The sequence below is a fragment of the Pseudonaja textilis genome, chromosome 2, assembly GCF_049901715.1.
Source record: "Pseudonaja textilis isolate UNSWEBS1 chromosome 2, rPseTex1.2, whole genome shotgun sequence".
In the NCBI taxonomy this organism is placed as follows: domain Eukaryota; kingdom Metazoa; phylum Chordata; class Lepidosauria; order Squamata; family Elapidae; genus Pseudonaja; species Pseudonaja textilis.
In genome coordinates this window covers 192,928,822-192,951,488 of record NC_141991.1, presented here as the reverse complement: position 1 = coordinate 192,951,488, position 22,667 = coordinate 192,928,822, and the positions used below count along the sequence as shown (strand labels likewise).

Genomic DNA, 22,667 nt, shown 5'->3' with positions numbered 1-22,667 from the left:
TGTTCTTCTCTACCATCCAGGCTCTTTGTAACCCAATGGAGACAGAAACAGACTCCTGACTGTGCCACAAGTATTTCCCCTTTCTTGTTCCTTGTGGTTAGTTTCATAGGTGCCAAGAACTTGACAGGGGGTCAGAAGCAGAGATGGTTTTCAGCAGGTTCTGACCAGTTCTGGAGACATGGTAGCGGAAATTTGAGTAGTTTGGAGAACCGGCAAATACCATCTGTGACTGGCCCTGCCCCATCTATTCTCTGCCTCCTGAATCCCAGCTGATTAGCTGGGTCTTCTTTTGTTGCCCTGCACAGGAGAATGTAGCTGGGAAGCAGGTTAGTGGGGTGGGGAGGGAATGGGGATTTTGCAGTAACCTTCCCGCTAGAATGGGGAGGGAATGGAGATTTTACAGCATCCTTCCCCTGCCATGCCCACCAAGCCATGCCACGCCCACAGAATCTGTAGTAAAAAAAAATTGAAGCCCACCTTTCTTCTCCCAGGTAATTTTATATCCCCAAAATTCCTGAGATAAGCAGCTTAACACTACAAAGGCTTCCATACAAAGTTACTTTATTGGATTATATCAGGCAACCTCAAGGTATAAATCACAGTTATGTTGAGATTCATCTAATGTCCAATCTTTGCATTGTTGCCTTCATAGTGTGAAAAGATAGTTATCTCCATCCCATAATGATACAGCAAGGGAAGACTCTGGCACGATGCTGGGTCCAGGCAAGAATGACTGTACCTTCCCCCCGCAACCCAGCCAGAGGTCAATTCAGTGACCAATCAGGATTATAGATGTGACCACATGACATGAACTACATCTCCCATGAGGCATTAACTACATTTCCCATGAGGCATTCCCTTAAGGGGACAGCTCCCATTCCCAACTAACTATGCTGTCTAACCAGCACACTATATACTGTCTAATTAGCACACCACCACTGGTCCGGAGCTCATGAAAACATCTGGGTAGACAATGAAAGTTATATGGGGAGAAGTTCTATCCACAATTTGTTCCCTGAATACAGTACAGCTACTCTCTGACATACAACAGTTCATTTAGGACCGTTCAAAGTTACAATGGCACAGAAAAAAGTAACTTATGCCCATTATTCACACTTATGACTGTTGCAGTATTCCCATGGTGTCATGTTATCAAAATTCACATGCTTGGCAACTAACTCATAACGGTCATAGTGTCCTGGAATCATGTGATTGATTACATTTTGTGAGCTTTTGACAAGCAAAGAGAAGTCAGATTCACTTAACAACCACATTACCCACTTAACAATTGCAGTGATTCACTTAGCAACCATGACAAGCAAGGTCATAAAACGGGGCAAAACTTACTTAACACATTGTCTCATTTAGCAACATAAATTTGGGACTCAATTCTCAATTGTGGTCGTATGTCGAAGACTACCTGTATATGATCTAGGATTACCTCGTGGGAACTGATGTTATTTTAATCTAAGATTTCAGTTCCATGAAAACATTTAAAAAAATAAAATTTAGGGGCACACCAAGTACAGATTTTTCAGTAAATAAATGTAAGGCTCTCTATTTGCTATCAAGCTTTTTCCCTGTAAACTTAAATGAAAGATTTAGTTCTGCAAGCCACATTCGTTCTGCTATAACCAAGTTGTGACGGAAAATAATGACATGAGGATATAATGAAAAGTACCTCCTGTAAGTCTTTGAGCCACTGAGCTAAAGGTGCTGATAAACTCATGCTACGAGAACTTCCAAAGAAAGGCATGCCTCTTCATTTTCACAAAAATACCTGAATTTGACATACTGTCATTTCACAGACACGGCACTATTGTATTAATATTTACCTTACTCTCTGTCTTTGGGAACTGAACGAGCTGCCAAGTAACCTCTTTTTTTTTTTTTAACTTAACATTCTGCTTGTTACTTATTCATGCTTGATTTAGTTTTAATTGTGAGTCTATCACTCTTGGCTTTATTCATTTATTCAATATCTGCTTCTGGGCCTAGTTACCAGGTTCCCGATTAGATTCTTTAATTGGTCAACTTGTACCAACTTTATGTATAACAGAGATTTTGAAACCAAGTTTGTTTCCACTGCTTGCCCAAAATTAAAATTTCATTTAAAACTCGATTGGTTATTGTGTATCTAACTTTTAAGAAATGACTATGATTTCCCAGTTGTTTAAACCATAGTCTGAATAAGATTAAAACAGGGGTCTCCAAACTTGGCAACTTTAAGACATGTGGACTTCCACTCCCAGAATTCTCCAGACAGCGTAGCTTAAAGTTGCCAAGTTTGGAGATCTCTGGATTAAAGTAACAACATTATTACCATTATTATTCTTAAGAGATGGATTCATGGTGTGGGAAGATGAGAAGCCAATTTCATGATTTATTTGTAGTCTAAAAATTAAGGATAACCTTGGAAAGAGAGGATAAATTATAAATGTATCTGTAATTACCATAAAGAAGATCAGAAGTCACTTTTTATTCCTTATTTATTTATTTTTTGTTTAATAATCACTTTTCTTTTACTTTTATTTTTTTTTCTTTAAATTGGTATTGTTTTTAGTTTGTAAAAAAAAACTTTGTAAAAAAAATGTTAAAAATGTTAATTAAAAAAACCTAAGCCAATAGGATGAAATGATCAATTTGGCTGGATCAGATTATCTCATCCACTGTCCATCCCATATGCATAAAATGGATACACTGAATCATCACCCTGGACTTCCTATGTGGTGGTGTAATATTTCATTGCAGGGAAGAGCTTTGTTGTGTAGCCTGTGTGTGTTGAGTTGTATGAGTTCTAGTCCTGCCTTAGGCATGTAAGCTAGTTGGGGGACCTTGGACCACTCCCCCTCTGTCAACCCAACCCACCTGACAAGATTGTGGTTGTGAGAAAATAGGAGGAAGAAGGAATATTGTGTATGTTTGCAATCTTGAATGACTTATAAAAATAGGATTAAAATATAATACGTAGGTAAGTGCATAGATATGTGTGTGCGTGTGTGTGAGAGAGAGAGAGAGAGACAGAGAGACAGAGAGACGGAGGGAGGGGGAAGGAGAGAGAGAGGTAGGAATTATATGTTCTATAAGTATATTACAAATTAATTGGAGAAAATATGCCCCCCATTGCTATACTAAAATTAGGAGAGATCCTTCCATTACTGGTCATAATAAAATTAGAATTACTAGAATTAAAGTTAGAATTACTACATTTGATATAATTTCTTACATTTCAGTGTAAATAAATCTGAAGAAATGGTAAATGACTGAGTCAGTGAGTAAGTGAGTCCCAATAAATGATAATTCAGCTGAATGTTTTTATTTTGCTGTTCACCTGATCTCCACCCCATCCATCACCGCAAGAAATAGTTAGACCAGCCCTAGAAATGAATATTTTTGTGGTAGAAGGACATTAAAAATTTCAACAACAACAACAAAAGGTTAAGAAAGGATCGGTTTATTTTTAATCCATCTAGGTTACCACCTGTAACTTACAAATACTACAGATAGGAGCCAAAAACAACATGCCATGCCATGTGCACATACCGTGAGATTGCAATTTATTTTTATGATTGTAATGTTGTTTTTAACACTATTATTATGTAAGCCACCACAAATTACTTTTGTGATGGAGGCAGCATAAGGATTGATTAAAAACATACAAATCTAGCTACCTATGTACACACCCTGGAAGTAGATTTTGTCTGTCTTGGCACCTCCGATGCAAAGAAAACTGGGTTTATGGAATATCTGAGAGGCTTGAATAAAATAAGATGTATAGAGAGGAAAGATTAGAAGGCGATCACTGGTCATTTTAGTGATCAGTGAGCTGTTGAAAAATGAAGAGCAAGGAAAATATTTTTTTTAAACTCCATCTCTTGGCTGCAAACAAGAATTATCTTCAGCCTCAGTCAGTCCTAAGGCAAGCTTAAGCAAGCATTAAGCTTTGTCTAAAGCAGGGGTCTCCAACCTTGGCAACTTTTAAGACTTGCGGACTTCAACTCCCAGAATTCCTCAGCCAGCAAAACAAAGCTGGCTGAGGAATTCTGGGAGTTGAAGCCCACAAGTCTTAAAGTTGCCAAATTTGGACTAAAGGACTCTTCCTCCCTCCTGTCCTCTCCACAGAGGATACATGAACACATTTACGATTGTAGATTGGCTTCCAATTACCATTTTGAGTGAAATGTTTATGTGAGCAGAACAATTTTTAATGCCTGCCTTGTCCCTTCAATTGACAGGCTTATCCTTCCTCACTCACTCACATACTGACTTACTATATTCATAGGCTGCCTATCTCTCTGTGGAAGCAATTGTGGTATTCTAGAAGAGGTGATTGTTCAGCATCATCTTTTGTTTCAAAATGGCCTACTTTTTGCAAATTGTGTATGTATGTGTGTGTCAGACAGACAGACAGACAAATTAGAGAAATGCGATATGACATTTAATAACAACAGTGTCAACTTTTGTGTTGTATTTTCTTACAGATATTTATAAACAATGAATGGCACAATTCAGCCAGTGGCAAAAAATTTCCTGTCCATAATCCTGCAACAGGAGAGAAAATGTGTGAGGTGGAAGAAGGAGATAAGGTACGCTTTTAACCTTTGCTGTGTCATGGATTTCTTTTACAGCCAGCCTGAACAACAGTCAAGACTAAAACTGGAACACCTATTTATGTGCATTTCCATATTTAAGTTCACCCATAATTCATTTCCTCAGGTTTCTGAACTAAATATAGCAAAGACACATGCAGTGAGAGAGAGTTAATAACTTGGGTTTCTCAGTCATAAATAAGCTTTCAACAGCACCAAATATAATATAAACATAAACAGTACCTTCCTTAATTATGTTGGATGCTTTCCTAGTAATCAATGATTTCCTAGTAATCAAACCAATGGTTGACTTGGCTTTTCAAGCAGGTTCTGGACCCAATTGATTTGTGATCCTGCTTGAGTGGTTGCTGGGATTTTCTTCTTCTGTGCATCTCTACATGTGGCATTTTGTGTCTCATGAGGTTTTTTTTTTAAGTTGGCAGCTAAGATGTGGGGACTTTAACTTCCAGAATTTCCCAACCAGCATGGGAGTTGAAGTCCACACATCTTGAAGTTGCCAGGTTGAAAAACACAGGTCTATTTTAAGCTGCTTTATAATCATTTCTGATCTGATAGCCTTATCAATTAAATAAATTAATGCTAACTATTGTTAATAGATTACTAACAAACAATTGCTCCCTTCATTCAAGAAGTGAACTTCCCTCCCTATCTCAAACTCCCACCAAACAGGACTGCTAAACTTGATGAGTAAAGAAAACCCAAGCACAGCCAAGAAAGGCTAAGGCCATTATCATGACTATTGTTTTCTGTACTTCCCATGATATCTGAAGACTCAGGACCACCAGATCTGTGCTACAGAAATCTGGAAGACCATGAGAAGCAATAAAAAGACTTTACTGAAAGGTTTTTTGTTGTCATTTAGTGGTGATCCAATTTTTTGCAGCTCATATAGGGTAGCCTTTCTCAAGTGCTCGCATGCTGTAATTAAGAGCAGCAATCACAAAGGTTGTTTCCTTGTTATTGCTGGATAGATTGGGCAGATAGGTGGAAATGGACATTTTCTTCTTTTGAGAGGTGTTTAGTGCCCAGGACAACCCCAAAATAAGGTTTGTGCTAACAAATAAAGAATGTATGTTTAACTTATCTTTGGTTTTAACCTTGTTTCTAACCCTTAAGGTTAGATGAAAGAAGGAATCCCTGATAATGTAGGAAGGTACTCGGCCGAAGTTGGAAAATCAGATTTATATGCATCTAAGTGAGGAGTCCTGGTTTGATTGCAAAAGCGATTGAAGTTTCAGCAATGGGTCTCCTGTCTGTCCTGAACCATACAGAGGACAAAACTCTGTGACAGATGGAAGCCTTAACGTTAATTTTTTGAGTAGTGAAAGTCACTTATAAAGTATGCTCTTTGCATTCAGTCCAAAGATTCCTTTTAGAAGTATTTTTAAAACTGCATATTTGCTTAGTACTGACTGACCTCTCCTTGTAATGTCAGCTGAATCATGTGCCCATATCCAGAGTACTTTTTAAAGAGGGTAAAGAGATGGTTAATTATGCAGTTCATTTTATTATCTCCTCTTAAATTGAAAAAAAATAGTATTACAAATGAAATCAGTTGCTATTTCATCTGCCTCAAGTTAAGTAATGCAATTTGTTACAAAAATTTAGATATTTTTGTTGTTTCATAAAAGGCTGAACAATCTGAGAAAGTGACCATTCAGGTTAATTTCTATTAAGTGTGTGGGGTTTTTTCTTCAAATATCTGTGTTAATTTATTCAAATTTGTTATAGCCACCCAACTCTGATGGACTCTGGCTAGTATAGAAAATAAAATAAAAATAGACAAAATATAAAAACACATAGGGAGCTCAAACTAAAATGATCTTAAAAGCAATATAAAACAAACAAAATGCCCTCCCCACAAATACAATAATACATTAACCCAAGGCTCAAGACCAAAGCTTTTCAAAACCTAGGAGAGAATGCTCTGCCCTTTTCTTGGAGAGGGAGGAATGCTCTTTTGGGAAAGTGGGGGAAAGAGAAGGCACACTACATTGATCCTGCAAGATAACAACATTTAATAGAGGGTACCTGAAGCATATCCACTGTGAGGTGCAAAGAATCAGGACTACTGGTTGGGTTACAGCAAAGAAGATTTATTCAAGCCTATACTGAAGAATCTGGTCAATTAAAGATCAACACTAATGTGGTGCCAGAAAGGGTCAACTAATTCAGGAAGGGTTGGACTTAGACCGCTTTTGGGAATGCAATGACTCTCAGCTGATGATGTGTTTAACTCCACCTCCCCCAGTTCTACCTGTTCTTCTCCTACGTCCACTGCCAGAACATACCCAAAAGGTAGAAACCATTGGAGGGAAGCAGTCATGTCCTAAGCCATATAGTGTCAATGATTGCTAATAACTAAATCATTTTCTAAAGTGCACAAATCTACAAATCATACAAATAAATGTAAACTCCAGATTCTAGCATTTAGCAGATGAAATAATAATTTTTAGGACTTTGATCTGCACTTACAATGGACACCACAAAGGATTATTCATTTCAGAAAACTCTTTTTCCTTGCTCCGAAAATCAAATTATAAGGCAAAGAAGTACATGAGATTGTGAACTAAATCCTTGCACTCAGTTTGTTCATTCAAGCTACACTCACTAGAAAAGACTTAAACATAATTATATTTTTAAATGAAAAAAATACAATCTTAACATGTCCTATTAAACCTTAGATGTCAATCCCAAAGGTGTTTTTTCCCAAAAGGCAACTGAACTTTCTTGGTTGTTTTTTTTCCTTTGAAAAATGTTTTACATCTCATCCAAGAAGCTTCTTTGATTCAGTTCTTAGATGAGAAGCGAAATGGGTTTTTTTCCAAAAGAAAAAAACCCCAAGAAAGTCTAGTTGCCTTTTTGAAAAAGCACCTTTGAGACAACTATGACCTGGATGATTGAAAATCTCCATAGATGTTTAGATGTCAATCCCATACCTGCTGATTTATGAGTACTGTAAACTATCATAATGTTATTGTTGACAAGTCTCATTAAAATTGAATACAACTATAATAATTTGTTTATTTATACTTGTATGGACTTCTGTTATTTATCATCATGAAGCTTAATAATCATTCTTTCACCAATTAGATTTAATTTTAATTTTCTACCATGAAATTAATTCACAAACAACATGCTAGGGATTTGCTAAGATGTTTGCTAAAAGGGAAAGAATGTTTTTGTTTTTTACCGTTTTCAGTAGGAACACAGTTTTCCAGTATTATTCCATGAGATACACTTGTGTGCTTTATCAGAATTGTTAGCAGGTCTGTTACACTTGAAAGCCAGTTTGGGGTAGCGATTAAAGCATCAGGCAAGAAATCGGGATATTGTGAATTCTAGTTTTACCTTGGCATGAAGCCAACTGGGTAGACTTTAGCCAGTTACTTTCTCTGAATCTTAAGAAGGAGGCAAAGTTCAACTACTTATGAAAAACTGTGCCAAGAAAACTGCAGGGAAGTCTCTGAAAATTGGAGATGATTGAATGGAAGAAAATGTTACTCTTATTTATATCTTCTGGAGAATGAAGAAAATATTAATGCGTACTAACGATAGCATTAAGAAAAGAAAATGCCTGGAATGGTACTGATGTGGGGGTTTGCAGAATTGTTACTCTAGTGAACAATCGCTAATAATCCTGATCTGAAAAGTATTGATATGACATGTGTGAAGTTTTTGTTTTGTTTTTTATAGAAAGACGTTGACAAAGCTGTTACAGCAGCAAGGAAAGCATTTGAGTTTGGATCCTCCTGGAGGACAATAGATGCTTCAGAAAGAGGCAGGCTGTTGAACAAATTGGCGGATTTAATTGAAAGAGATCGTCTTCTCTTAGCTGTAAGTCTAAAATGCTGACTCTTAAGCAAACCTATTTTAAGAGGGGATTCTTTTGATGCCTTCGAGTACTCCACTGAAATGATATATTAAGAGAATTTAACCAACCCAAAGTCATAGTTCATTAGAAAAACCCACATTGTTTCCTTGACAGAAAAACTGGCCCTGTTGTATTCAGTCAGTTACACACAAGGAAGATTAACATCTCCCTTGTCTTTCTTAAGCAAGACAGAAAAGTAATCTAACGTGATAAGGTAACATTTCATCACTGCCACTGAAGAAAAATAATGAAGTGAAGAGGGCACCAGGTAGTGCTCCCAGTATTAATTTGAAAACCAAGTTGTACTGAGGAGAGTCTCCAAATTTCTCCAAGTAGCCTTTTAGGTCAACCACAATTTTGAATGTTTAAAGTACAGGAATGTTGGATTTGTTTTGCTGCTTTACTGCACAATCCCATCTAGTTTGACACTGTTCACCCCAGCATCTGAGAATGAAAAGTACAATGTTCAAAGCCTTAATCTTTTTTTAAAAACATCAACTATAAGTTTGATGCAGAGATTATCATCTCTCAAACAAGGGGGAAAAATTGAATGAATTCACTGATTGATTTCAAAGAATGTGGGTGTATTTCAGATGAAAGAATGAAAATGATTGTGGAACCCATCCTAATGGGTTTAACCATTTTTTCCCCATTCTTTGCTCAGCCCACATAACCAAATTTATGAATATAAAATAAATATCTTCATTCAGAAGGGGCTGCAAAGTAACATTTTCTGAACGGTACAGCAATTTCACGCAATATTTAATGGAGGGATCTCTTTTGTGCTATTATTGAATATCTGTGTGGTTTTAAAAAAATAGCTAGTTACCTAAATTTTGGAAGCGAGCATTTGAAAAGCATGTCATTGACAACTAAACTATTATATCTAACTAAAGTGAATGAATACCTAATGTACCCATAATAGTCTAAAAAAAGTAATAGAGGATTATGTTCTGGGGCTCAGTTCAAAATGCAAAGTCTTTTCCTTTTTCCATGGAGTGAATTTCATTCTAGAAATAGTACTGGCAACATCTTCCAGCAAAATGATATAGCAAAAGTCGAGCTGCAGTCTTCCCTGAGATTAAACAACTTCATTCTAGAGCTAATACATGCTGATGGCCACTATCCTTTGAGATCATGTATCACTTAGATAACTACCCTCAAAACAGCCACTCTAGAATTACTCCTTAGGAAATCCCTCAAAGCTACAGATTCAGTTCATTACATACATTTGTTCACCATGATCACAATGCTCAGTTGCTTTTTAAAAAAAATTGTAGGATTTTAAAGCAGAGGTCTCCAAACTTGGCAACTTTAAGACTTGTGGATTTCAACTCCCAGAATTCCTCAGCCAGGAAAGCAAAGCTGACTGAGGAATTCTGGGAGTTGAAATCCACAAGTCTTAAAAGTTGCCAAGTTTGAGGATCCCTGTTTTAAAGCCTATTATTCTTTCCTCTGCTGAAGATAATCTTACTTTCCCAATGCCGTTCTTCAGTCATCATGACCTAGTTAGTTTAATTCTTAATAAACCAGTGTTAAAGACTGTTACATTCTTTCATTTATCTACAATGACTAATTTTTTTAAGCCGTTCTTTGTTTCAGACAATGGAGAGTCTTAACGGGGGAAAGATTTTTTCAAACGCCTACCTGATGGACTTGGGTGGTTGTATCACCACTTTGCGCTACTTTGCTGGCTGGGCTGATAAAATCCAAGGACGTACCATCCCCATGGGTGAGTCAGTCTGGACAAGGGACCATGAGATAAAGTTGATTTAACACGAATTAAAAGAAGCCTCGAGCAAAAGTCTTTTTTATCTGAGAAAAATGTAGCTTTAGAAATCTGTTACATAAAAGTATATTGGTAAAAGCTTTATTGGTAAGGATTGTTTTTGGTTTTGTTTTGTTTTTTCAATGTTTGGTACATCTTGTACAATTCATTCCTGTAACTTTTCATCCTAACTAAAGTTCCTTCAGTTGCAAGGATTAGCAGGCTTTTATTATAAATGCTTTTGTATTCTCTGTGTGTAAGAATACAATTATATTTTCTTTACCAAGTCTTGTTGCAGTCTGACAGATTGTATAACCATACAAATTGAGCAATCTTTGTTTTTTTTTTTACCTCGAGCCCAGCTTTTAAAAAAGAATATCTAAAGATGCAGGAAACACGTTGTTTTTTGACTTTAAAACAACACACACACACACACACACACACACACACACACACACAGTATAACAGACTCAGCCATATAAATGACACCCATATGGAATTTATCTTACCATCCTGAGAAAAGGCCAGATCTTCAGAGCCTCCCAGAAGACCAGAAAGGTTACAACCTTCCTCCAAGTTGACTTATCTTCTTGAAATCCAACTGATTTTTTTGTTACTTGTCCTAAAAGAGAATTAGCTAAACTGGTTCCTCTATCATCTTATATACATTGTAAGACTTACCTTCCAATGATTTACTCCTTTTAATTTTTGAAGTCATTTGCGGTAGATAAGATATTATCTAGTCCAGGTACATTTCAAAGGATGTTAATCACTGGTCTTGAGACTTAATTTCTCAAACAACTAAATAAACTAAAGAACAGAAGAAAGAAATGAATAGAAAATTTGTCCATTTTGATTTTTTTCTTACATGCCTAAATTTTCATTTGTACATGTATTTTATTTTATTTTTATTTATTTATTTGTCAAGCTATTATAAGATAACAGGTATAAATATAAACATAGTTATGAATACATGAGATAGATGCTTAAAAATAAAAAGAAAAAGAAACAATAGGACAGGGATGGTAGGCACGATTGGTGTGCTTATGCACACCCCCTACATATACGCTATAGTTATACCAAAAAGAACTTGGCAGCATTTATTTAGGCATTACAGGTTATCCTCACTTAGGGAACACTTTTTCATCAATTTAACTTACAGAAATGCTGAACAAGTAAATTTACAAATGGTCTTCAAAGTTGGGGCTGTTGGAGCATGCCTGTAGTCACATGGTTGTGATTCAACACCTGGCCACTGGTGTTACAACAATCACTACACCCTGCAGTCATGTGATCACCAGTTACAACCTTCACAGCCAGCTTCCAACAAGCAAAGCCAATGGGAGAAGGCAGCAGGAAGTCACATGTTTATTCTCACATGTCATTGTGTCATGTGACTTGTTTAATGGCTACAGCCGAAATTGACAAACTGGCATTATAAAGTCGGGAGTGGTCATGTGATTTTGCGATTTCATGATTTCATCACTTAGCAAGTCCTAATTGCAGTCAGTAAGTGAGGATTGCCTGTATAGATGCAAACACAGGACAAATATACAGAGTTTATTCTGAAGTGCCTCCATTACTGCTGGCTAGCAAGTTTATGCTTTTTAAGAACAAAGGAAGAATCTGGGTACCACAATGAAATAAAGGAATATCAAAGTGCTTTTGAGCCCCTGATTAAAGAAGCTGGAAAAAGTCCAGGGAAGCAATCAAAGGATTTTGCTTCTGATTGACTCAAATGAGTAGGTAGATAAAAACTGACATATAAACTATGTTTAGAATTTTAATCTTAATGTTCCTATATATATATTGCTGTTTAAGCTTCTTGGGTATTTATGTTCTCTGAACAAGCTGAGAAGTTGTTTATTTTATACAATGAGAATCTCTCTCTGCAGCAGACTTTTCATTATCAGTTTATATTTTCTATGGGGTTTTTTTGAGTGAGATCATTTTAAATTGCAATCTGTGAAAACGGACAATGTTTTTGTATTTTTTTTATTTTATTTTTTTAATTTGATTTCATTTATCCCTTGTGAATTATAATCAGTTGGGAAAGAAAAACTGATTATCCTGGTCCCACAACTTAATTCCATAGCATCAGGAGTTTCAGGACAGAATCTGAGGCCATTTTTTCTGATCTTTTAGGCAATTAAATGCTGAGAGTCCTGTTTCTCTCACCTAGCAGAATTAGAATGGAGGATAAAACCAGGCAAAGCATCCCCTAGAACAGGGATCTTCAAACTTGGCAAGTTTAAGACTTGTGGACTTCAACTCCCAGAATTCCTCAGCTAACATGACTGGAGGAGGAATTTGAGGAGTTGAAGTCCACAAGTCTTAAACTTGCCAAGTTTGAAGATCCCTGGTTTAAAGTTTCCAACTTTTTACCCTATTGATTCAATCTTGTTGCTACACCAGTTGTGCAGGCTTGTCTAATGGAAAAGTAGAGTTGCTGAAAGTATGTGTAGCAGTTAAAGGAATGCTGACTGGCTCACCATCTTCACTGTCTTAAGTTTTATATTTTATTATTATTGAATCTCGGCACATTTGCATGTTACTTGCTTGTATTATACTGTAGCAACAGGCCACAACTGCAACAGCCTATAGAAATTGCAGATTAGCAAGGCAGATTTGCTTTTACTCTTGCTATATCTTCTGTGTGTTCTTATTATTTTACCTAGATGGAAACTATTTCACGTTTACTAGACATGAACCTGTTGGAGTCTGCGGTCAAATCATTCCTGTAAGTATCATGTATATAATAAACAAAATGAGTTATGTCTTTCATTTCACATAAACTGCCATTCATGGCTACGTTTTTCATGTCCCAAGGGCTGTAACTAACAACACATGGAACAGTTTAGTAGATTTAATTTAATTTTAATTTAACTTGAATTAAACTTTTGTCAATAAATATATAAACTGAGCTCCTGAATATTTAATAGCTTTGATCTTTTATCTCATTAAAAAGTGTCATTTGCTTATAATTTTGGGCTCCAAGGACTATATATCCAGGCCCACCCAGTTGGGTACCCTTGAATTATATGTTTATGTACAAAAATGCATATATGCATACCTACTTTAATTCCCAATAATCTGCTTTGTTCTATGAATCGAACTTAAGATATGCTGGCAGGTTCTCTAGATTGAGGACTGAGTGTATATTCATACTTTTAGTTCGATGTTTCTCCATTTAAATTAATTTGTTTAAGAATTAGTGCATGTTTTCACATTCCTGAAGCCACCTGCTGAGACCAACTGGCTTGTTGTTTGTTTATTTTCTGACTATATAGACTGCTCCTATCAGCTAATTTTAAGTGGCATACAATTCTCCCCAAATTACCATTTTCTAAACAAACAGTTAAGAGCATTTATAAAACTGGGAAAACAACAGAAACCAATTCATCATCTGGAGGGATATTGATGGGATTGCTGATGGCCATGAAAGCATTTCAAACTGATTCCACATTAGCAGAACTCAGCTTTCTAAGATCTAAGAAAAGAATATACAACCAAGAGTGTTGAAGTATCTAAACAAAAGTGCCTCAAGCAGGTACTTTTATGCTTAAGCCAACAAACAACTTAAAAGGAAAGATGTAACAAGTTTATAGTGTATAAGGATTATCGGCCTGGCTAAAAGAGATTAACAGAATATTCCCAGCTAATTTGACCAATAGAAGTTCTGGGAGCTTCAGTCCCAAAAAATCCAGAAAGCACCAGGCTAAGTAAAACTGATAACATTAGTCAACAACAAAATAACAAGACTACCAGGAAATTGAGGTATCTTCTCCCTGGTTCTCCATGCCTACAATATACAACTCATTAGTAGAACTGTATACAAATGTGTTGTGTTCTGGAACGTGGTTGATGATTTTATTTCATCAAGCTTTCCCAGGGCAAAGGAAAAAGTTTCAATGAATGAGATTCACCATTAGCATGGATGTTGCTCTGCCTTTTCTCCACCTGATCATTGTTAATCTTCATATGTTTAGGCTTTCATTGCTACAGATGGTGAGTGAAACTGTGTTAGCCATATTGGCCACCATGTGGCTTGCTCTACAATTTCCCTGAAATAGCTATATTTGAGTTATTGTGTGTGTCTCTGTATGCAGTTAATGTTGAGAAAATTGTACAAAGTAGAGTTGAGAAAATACGTTTCAAAACCGGAACATTGTCTTCATAAAACCTCTAGTTCAGGTTAGATTCACAGATTAAATATAGCGGAAAGAGGCAGAAGATATCAAGGAGGTCAAGGAGAATGTAAGTAGCATACTGTATAGTCCTTCTACCTTTCATGTAAAGAATTTTCTGCCAGTGTCTGAAACTTTGCACTGGAACCTTCATACCTGCTGTGTCACCTCCAAACATAAATCTGAGTACCATGGAATGGTTTGGGAATTTAGGGCTGATCATCTAATTATCTCTATTAACCATTTGATGAAATTTTATCTCCTGCTTTGAAAGAGAATAGGAGGAGTGCATACCTTGAATAGATAGATGCGAATATAACTTGAATAGCTTCAGACTAGATAAGTGCCCTTTGAACATCTGGACTATTGGAAAGTAATTCTGGTTGACCCCTGAGAGGGGTCACTCTGGTTGCTCACCAGTATTTGCTGAGGAAAGAAAGTAAACAAAAGCCGTACATCTTGCTTCTGATAGTTTAGCCTTTGATGCAATCTAGTCTAATAAAAGTTTATAACCTTCACTAATTACAGTGCTCGCTGTTTCTGAATCTCTTCAAAAGAAGCTCTGCCCTTTGGCAGCACACCAGTAGCCTTGTTCCTAGTGCCAGTCCCTGAAAAGAGCCCCAAGTTGGTTGGTTGGCTGTCTTTTCTTAGGGTCAATGGAAGCATATTAATCAAATCTCAGTCTTAAACCTGTGGCTGTGTTCTGGTGGGTGGTGGACATTTACAAAGTACAAGTAGGAAATATAAACTTGTTCTAATGATTTGTTGGTCACGGCTTCTTTCGGTGCCTTTGTAGTGGAACTTCCCACTGGTTATGTTCATTTGGAAGATTGCCCCAGCCCTTTGTTGCGGAAACACGGTAGTCGTCAAGCCAGCCGAGCAAACTCCACTGACTGCTCTTCACATGGGCGCTTTAATTAAAGAGGTGAGTTGCCATAGCAAAATGATTGGGCGCAGGTCCCGAAGAAAGAAGAAAATGGATGTAAATGGGATCCTTACATGACGGTGCATCTAAATGGTAAAGGGCTAATCTGCTTTGTATCAGAGGAGCGCACAGCATGCCTGGCCTTGTCTTGGGCTATTGTGTTGTATTGCAAACCACTGAAGCACATCAAGGGCTAGAGGCTCACACGCTTTTCCAGCCTAAATTGCTCAGAAAACAAATCATTAGCAGCTTAGTAAACCGAGCATCTTGGTAAACCTCACTGCAGGTTGGGGAGGCAAAAACAAACAAGAGCAGGCTCAGAAAAGACAAAGGGAGGGGCAAAGAGCGGGGTGGGAAGGGTGGTTTTGATGTTTCACAGGAGCATTTCGGTGATGAAACATGGTAACTTGACTTGATGTTTTCATTTAAGTTTCTCGCTGTTGTATTTGCCTTACCCAATAAGTGAACATGAGCTGTATGAAACTGTCAAGTGTCAAGCTAGGTGTGCCCAGGATAAAATACACCTGTTATAAAGTCAGAATTCGAAACTTCCCCACTTAGATGCCGTTTGGTTGAAACAAATAGGACTGAGCTTACATTGGTGTGTGTGTGTGTGTGTGTGTGTGTGTGTGTGTGTGTGTGTGTGTGTGTAACATTTCAAGCTTTGGCCTTCAGTTCAAGGTCTTGCATTAGGTCCTGACAGACAAAGTAATTGCAAGAAATCTGCCAAGAATGTCCAATTCTACAGGCTTGCTGTTTCTTCCCAGATCTCGTGTCAAGAGTGGCACGAACCGAAAGAAATCTGATTGTATTCTTTTCTGCAAGCAGAGGTTGTTTTTAAAGCAAGTTGAATACTGGGAGGAGGGAGTCCTGCATTACAGGCCCTGAACCAGACGCACAAATGCATCTGTAACATGGCAAAGGGCAGCTAAGATTCTGCAACGATCAATGGTCAAAAAAGTATTACTCAGCTTATTGCCCATAAGTTCCTATATAATTTTGAAAAAAATACAGGAGGTCCATAATGTATAACCATTTGTTATTCTAAGTTTCGAGAAATGATTTGGAACCAGTACTCACTCACACTTGAGATGGTTGCAACATACCCAACGTCTGTCATTGTGATTGGCAACCCATATGTATTTGTGATTGTTGCAGTGTCCTGAGGGTCCCCATTTGTGATCACTTCCCAGCCTGCTTCCAACAAGCAAAGTCACTGGGGGAAACTAGTTGCATTTAACAGCTGTGGGGGTGGGGGAATAAAATCAGGTGCCCTTCATTTAATGACCTTATTGCTTAGCAATGAAATTACAGTCCCAATTGTGATCATAAGTCAAAGACTTTCTGTAAAGTGATTTGTGCTGTTTGGAAGGTGAGTTAGCCCATGTATCGAATACTCTTATCATTTCTTGGTCCATTAATATACTTTTTTTTTTTTGGAAGCCACCTAAGCTTTAGATTTAGTTTTGTAGTGGAGAAATTAGGGTCATCCTTAGGACTGGGCATAGTCAAAGAACTGCCTGTCTAACAGAATTTAAAGCTTACCTTGGAGAAAGGGTAAAAGATCCGCTAAGGAGCGAATCCCTAAAAGGGGATTTAGTCAAGAGTTACACACCCCAGAGACAGAAGGAAGCCTGAGGGGGAAAAAACCCTTTGGAGTAAGTTTCTTCAATACAGGATGAAGACATCTGGGCAAGCTTTTAAGATTCTCTTGGTGTACCCTGCAACAGTGTTTTTCAAACTTGGCAACTTTTAAGAGGTGTGGATTTCAGTTTCCAGAATTTCCCAGCCAGTCCACACCTCTTAATGTTGCCAAGTTTGAAAAACACGGTCTTACAACAATAAAGTAGCATTCCTGAATAGTGGCGGCTTCTTGACTAGGCACACCTCAAATGGCTGACAGCCTGGTTCTCTCTGTAGGAGTGCTTCTGCATGAACTTAGTTTTCTCTTGGCTCCATGTTGGGCAGCCGCCATCTTAGATTGCCCCACATGCCATTAATTTCTTGGCATTGTTGCCATGTATCATAAGTAATTTGAGAAAGCTATTGTTATCAAGACTAGAGCAGAGTACCAATTTGGTTAATGTTGAGGAGTGTCACCTTTTAATGCCTTGTCAGCAGTTAATTTGCTGGTTGAATAGCCAATATGGAGCAGAGGTGAATTCAGAATTATAGAGAATGGTTGATAAAAGATAAGTGATGGAAATAGGTGACAATAAATCATTAGTAAATACCATTCTTGCGGTGGGGGAACTTGTGGGAGAACAATTAATATGCAGATTACAAACAAACTTTCATTTAGTTTGTTTAATTTTGTTTCGTTTAGTGACTATCCAAAGTTACAACGGTAGTGAAAAAAGTGACTTATGACCATTTTTCACACTTACAACTGTTGCAGCATCTCTGGTCACATGATCAAATTTTGGACGGTTGGCAACTGGCATGTATTTATGATGGTTGCAGTCTCCCAGGATTATGTGATCAACCTTCTGCCACATTCTGACGAACAAAATTAATCTGGAAAGCCAGATCATTTTACAAACCTATTACTTAATAGTTGCAGTGATTCAATTAACAACTGTGACAAGAAAGGTTGCTAAATGGGGCAAAGGTTGCAAAATTCACTTTACAACTGTCTCACTTAGCAACAGAAATTTTGGGTTCAATTATTGTCATAAGTCAAGGATTATCTGTATTGGTATGCCCCATACTATTCAAAGTAGAAGATATATCCATCCTGTTAACGTTACAGAATAGAGTCACGTTGAGTACAGTAGGAAAGGATCTTGGAGTCTTCTAATCCAATCTCCTATTCAGGCTGGAAAACCTATCCCACTTCAGACAAATGTCCATATATGTTCCAAATCTTATTTCTGAGCAAATATGATTTGGCTCAGTATATAGTAGTAGGAGATACGATCATTCTAGTATCTCATTTTCTTAAGCAGAATAGTATTTCTTAAGCAGAATAGCAAGCTACACAATGGCTTTCTTTGATTCCTGAGCAGAATTAAAAGCCAAGAATATCATGATATTGAAAAAAGAAGAGCACCTGAAAAAGGCAATTGTTAATTCTTAACAGTACCGTCATCATACTCAGTGTATTTGCCCTGATACTGCAGATCAATTGTCAAATATCAGAAGGCAATATGAAATATTATTCTAAAACATAACATGAAGGAACCTTATTTACTATCCTGAGCTTCTTTGACTGAACTCACCCTTTGTGCTAAGCCTCGAGTGTTGCAAATGCCACAATTATCTGGATTCATGCGTTCAAAGCCATACAGGTAGTCCTCTACTTACAACAGTTTGTTCAAAGTTGCAACAGCACTGAAAAATGTGACTTATGACTGTTTTTCACAGTTATAACCTTTGCAGCATCCCCACTGATCACATGATCAAAATTCAGATGCTTGGCACCTGGTTCATATTTATGACTATTACTGGGTTTTGAGGTCATGCAATCCCTTTTTGCAACCTTTTGACAATGTCAGTGGAAAAGCGAGGTTCATTTTACAACCAGGTTACTAACTTACCAATTGCAGTGATTCACTTAACTGTGGCAAGAAAAGTCATAATATGGGGCAAGACTCACTTAACAGAAATTTTAGAATCAATTATTGTCATAAATTGAGGACTACCTATAGAAGCAAAGTTTGCCAACCACAATTTGTTGAGATCACACAATACTTTAGCCAAAATATACCATGGATTGAAATGATGTATGAATCTGGTCTTGAGAAAGAATAAAAATATAAGAAATTGGGACAGCCCCACTGAATGTTGGTGATAACATTTTACTCTTTCCTTCCAGGCAGGATTTCCACCAGGAGTGGTGAATATTGTGCCAGGATATGGTCCTACTGCTGGAGCAGCCATTTCCAATCACATGGATATAGATAAAGTGTCCTTCACAGGCTCAACTGAGGTAGCTTCCCTAATATTGTAAAGAACCGAAACAGAAAAATTTAAATTCCAATTCTAACAAATCCTAATTTGTTTCTGTGTAATTTTGTTGACTTTTTCATCTTTAACTGAATTAAACAATGTATCTGTAATTATTTCTTGATTACAGTCATCTCAAATGCTTCTTTTCTAGGCACTGTTCAAATCTTATTTTGAATTGGCTGGAATTCTACGTTGTAACTTTTTTTTGGCTCCCCAAATTATTTTGAATTGTGGAAAAAAAATGACAAATTTTATAAATAAATGCAAATAAAATGTATCTCCTCCAAAATAAAAATAAAAACCAAGAGTTTTGGAAGATGATAATCAATCTGAACAAAGCAGGTTTATTTGCAAAGGATAGTCAGTTGTTGGGATCACGCAGAAAAATCACATTCTGCATTTTCATTCATTTTATCTGGAAAAACATATTTAGGCATCCAAAGAATATATGTTCTTAATTCTGGCTTGTTGGACACATTAAACATTTTTTAAAAAAGTGTAGCTCAGGGGTTCCCAACCAGGGTGCGAGATGATATTCGAGGGAGTGTGAAAACTTGGGTTTAGAAATTTCAAACTTATAGTGTATATGCATTGTTATATGCACATCATATACATATTATTTTTCTAAGGGATGCGAGAATATATCAGAAGTGTTTTAGGGGTACAGGATATAGAAAAGGTTGGGAACTCCTGGTATAGCTCATAGAAAGATGCCTTATTATAAATCAGAATATTTGCCCCAAATTATCTATTCAAGGCAGCATTGTGATTTGCAATCTCCTACTTCTGTCAAATCAACCAAGATTGAATTTGGCACTTTCTCTTGAAAGAGTTCAGCTCTGTTTAGTGTCCTTCCTTTCCTTCCGGGGATAGTTGACAGTGACCCAAAGGATGTCGATGAGGAATGAGAAACTCTTCTTTCCATCAGTGACTTGGTCACTTTAGGGCAGGGGTAAGCAACTAAGATCACTTTATGACCTGTGGACTTCAACTCCTGTGCTGACTCAGGAATTCTGGGAGTTGAAGTCCACGGGTCATGCAGTTGCCACAGTTGTTCATTCCTACTTTAGGGTCATTATGTTAGGAGCCATGTGCCAACCATGACCACTGCCAGAACCAAAAATGACCACGGCCACAGTACAAAAGCTCATGGCCAAATTATGGGGCTAGGGATCTGAAGGGAAGTGCTCAAAACAGGTACAACTAGTGCCAAAAAAGAGCAGTGGTCACCTCACAATCTTTTTGGAAGGCAATGACATTTCAATTTCCATCCTGTTTCCTGTCTCAAATATATCATTTGTATTCCCTTCAGGTGGGTCAAATGATCACAGAAGCTGCTGGAAAAAGTAATCTGAAAAGGGTCACTCTGGAACTTGGAGGGAAAAGCCCCAATATCATTTTTGCAGATGCTGACTGTGAGTGGGTAATTTATTCAGGATTTGCTTTCTTTAAAAAATGAACTTGAATCGCGATATCATAAGGAATACTTTTCTTTGCAGTGGATAGCGCTGTGGAATTTGCACACATTGGTGTGTTCTACCATCAGGGACAGTGCTGCATAGCTGGATCTAGGATTTTCGTGGAAGAGAAGATCTACGACGAATTTGTGCGTAGGAGTGTGGAAAGAGCTAAGAAAAGCATCCTTGGAAATCCTCTGTCTCCTGGAGTAACTCAAGGTCCTCAGGTAAGTTTTAATTAATCACAATGTCATTGGTTTTTGTTTTTGTTTTAATCAGAGTTGCCAGAGTCAAGAATCAACCCAAATTGCAAGATTCCTGGCAGCTTGATCTGAAGTCTTATTGTTTGCCAAAGTACTTTTATAAAAGTTTCATACTGCTCTCCATGATTAGTTCCTTTCTTTTGAATAGTCTTTGTACATGAAAACATTGCCAAATGGAATTCAATTCCTCATTTGATTTTCACATAAAGCTTACCTGCCTCTTTGAGGCTGCCCCAATTTCCTGGTTCTCTGAAGTTCCGGCTTCCCGTTTTTTATTGCACACCTGCTGAACTTGCTCCAGCTGCCTTCAGGCAACTGAACTTAGCTAGATTTGAGAACCAATTGCTCAACCTAACCCTACCGAGCACAGAGTCCCACCCTATGTGTGATTCTTTGACAAGCAGGCACAGATTGTCTTCACAAAGAACATTTTCCAGACAGATGGTTATTCTGAACCAGTCTGCTTGTTAAAAGTAGGATAGTAGCAATGCCATTATCTATTACTCTGTTTCTGACAGCATGACAGAAGCATGGTTATTTCTGTCGTTTAACCAAGATTTTTTACTTAGAAACTGCGACAACTCTTTGAAAAGATGCAAGGACTTAACTTCACAAATACACAGTCAGTCCATATTGAACATGCTGGATATTTTGTGTAGAATGTATATTTTTCAGGGATCGGGGAGCTAAAAACATTAGGAATGTGGAAAACAGTAATATTTGGCCTGTCCTCCCTGAAATAAATCAATGGGCCTTTCCCCACTTATAATCCAGCTTTGGCATAAACACGCCCTGGCAATAATATTTATATGCCATTACGTTGCCTTCATTTAACCTCCAACCCACAAATGAGATACATACACATCAAGTTGCCCTTAACCTATGAATATTAAAATAGCATTTTCCCCTTAATTTCCCCCATAATTGTCCAAGAACAAGTTGTTATTATTATTAAATTTTATTTGCCATTCTTCACACATAGGGATAGTCTAAATGGCTTATAATAATAAAAAAACGAAGAAATAAGAAGTAAAATAATAGAACGATACAATAAACCGCAAAAAAGAAAACAGAGAAAATACATCAACTTTAGTTAAAAATAGATGGTGAGTGGGGAGCAGAGAGAGGAGAGGAGGGGAGGTGGAACCTGCTGTCAATCTAACAGGCAGAATAGCTGAAAGTGTATATAATCTGTTGGGCTTTGTCACTCTCCCTTATAAGTGAGTCATGGGGCTCACGGTGCCTCATAAAAGAAGAAATTGAGGCAGGATTGGGATCAGCATTGAGAACTGCAAATTTCATGCTACTGTTGCAGCCTTCCTCAACCTGGCACCCTCTAGACCCTTGGAACATCGACTTCCAATTCAGTCTGAGAACTCTGGGAATTTAATTCACTGGTGGGGAATCCACTGTAACAAATGAGTCTATAAAGGCAGTTCTTGACGTATAACCCGTCATTTGATGACCGTTTGAAGTTAAGGTGACTTACAACCTCTCTCTTATGACCTTCGCAGCATCCCCATGGTCACATGATCAAAATCCAAGCGCTTGGCAACCAGCATGTATTAATGACAGTTGCAGTATCTCAGGGTCACATGGTGCCCATTTGTGGCCTTCCCAGGGGGCTTCCAA

General features: G+C 37.5%; 1 protein-coding gene across 3 annotated transcripts in view; it reads left to right on the top strand.

The window, feature by feature from the left end:
• Positions 1–22,667, top strand: part of ALDH1A1 (aldehyde dehydrogenase 1 family member A1) — a 79,526-nt gene that overhangs the window by 48,172 nt on the left and 8,687 nt on the right. For all 3 annotated transcript variants that reach the window (XM_087926732.1, XM_087926731.1, XM_026703805.2), the window contains exons 3-10: positions 4,482–4,586; positions 8,307–8,447; positions 10,087–10,216; positions 12,931–12,992; positions 15,236–15,364; positions 19,182–19,295; positions 20,628–20,730; positions 20,815–20,999. In XM_087926732.1, coding sequence (XP_087782858.1) covers positions 4,482–4,586; positions 8,307–8,447; positions 10,087–10,216; positions 12,931–12,992; positions 15,236–15,364; positions 19,182–19,295; positions 20,628–20,730; positions 20,815–20,999 — 969 coding nt within the window. The remainder of the gene's footprint in view (positions 1–4,481; positions 4,587–8,306; positions 8,448–10,086; positions 10,217–12,930; positions 12,993–15,235; positions 15,365–19,181; positions 19,296–20,627; positions 20,731–20,814; positions 21,000–22,667) is intronic.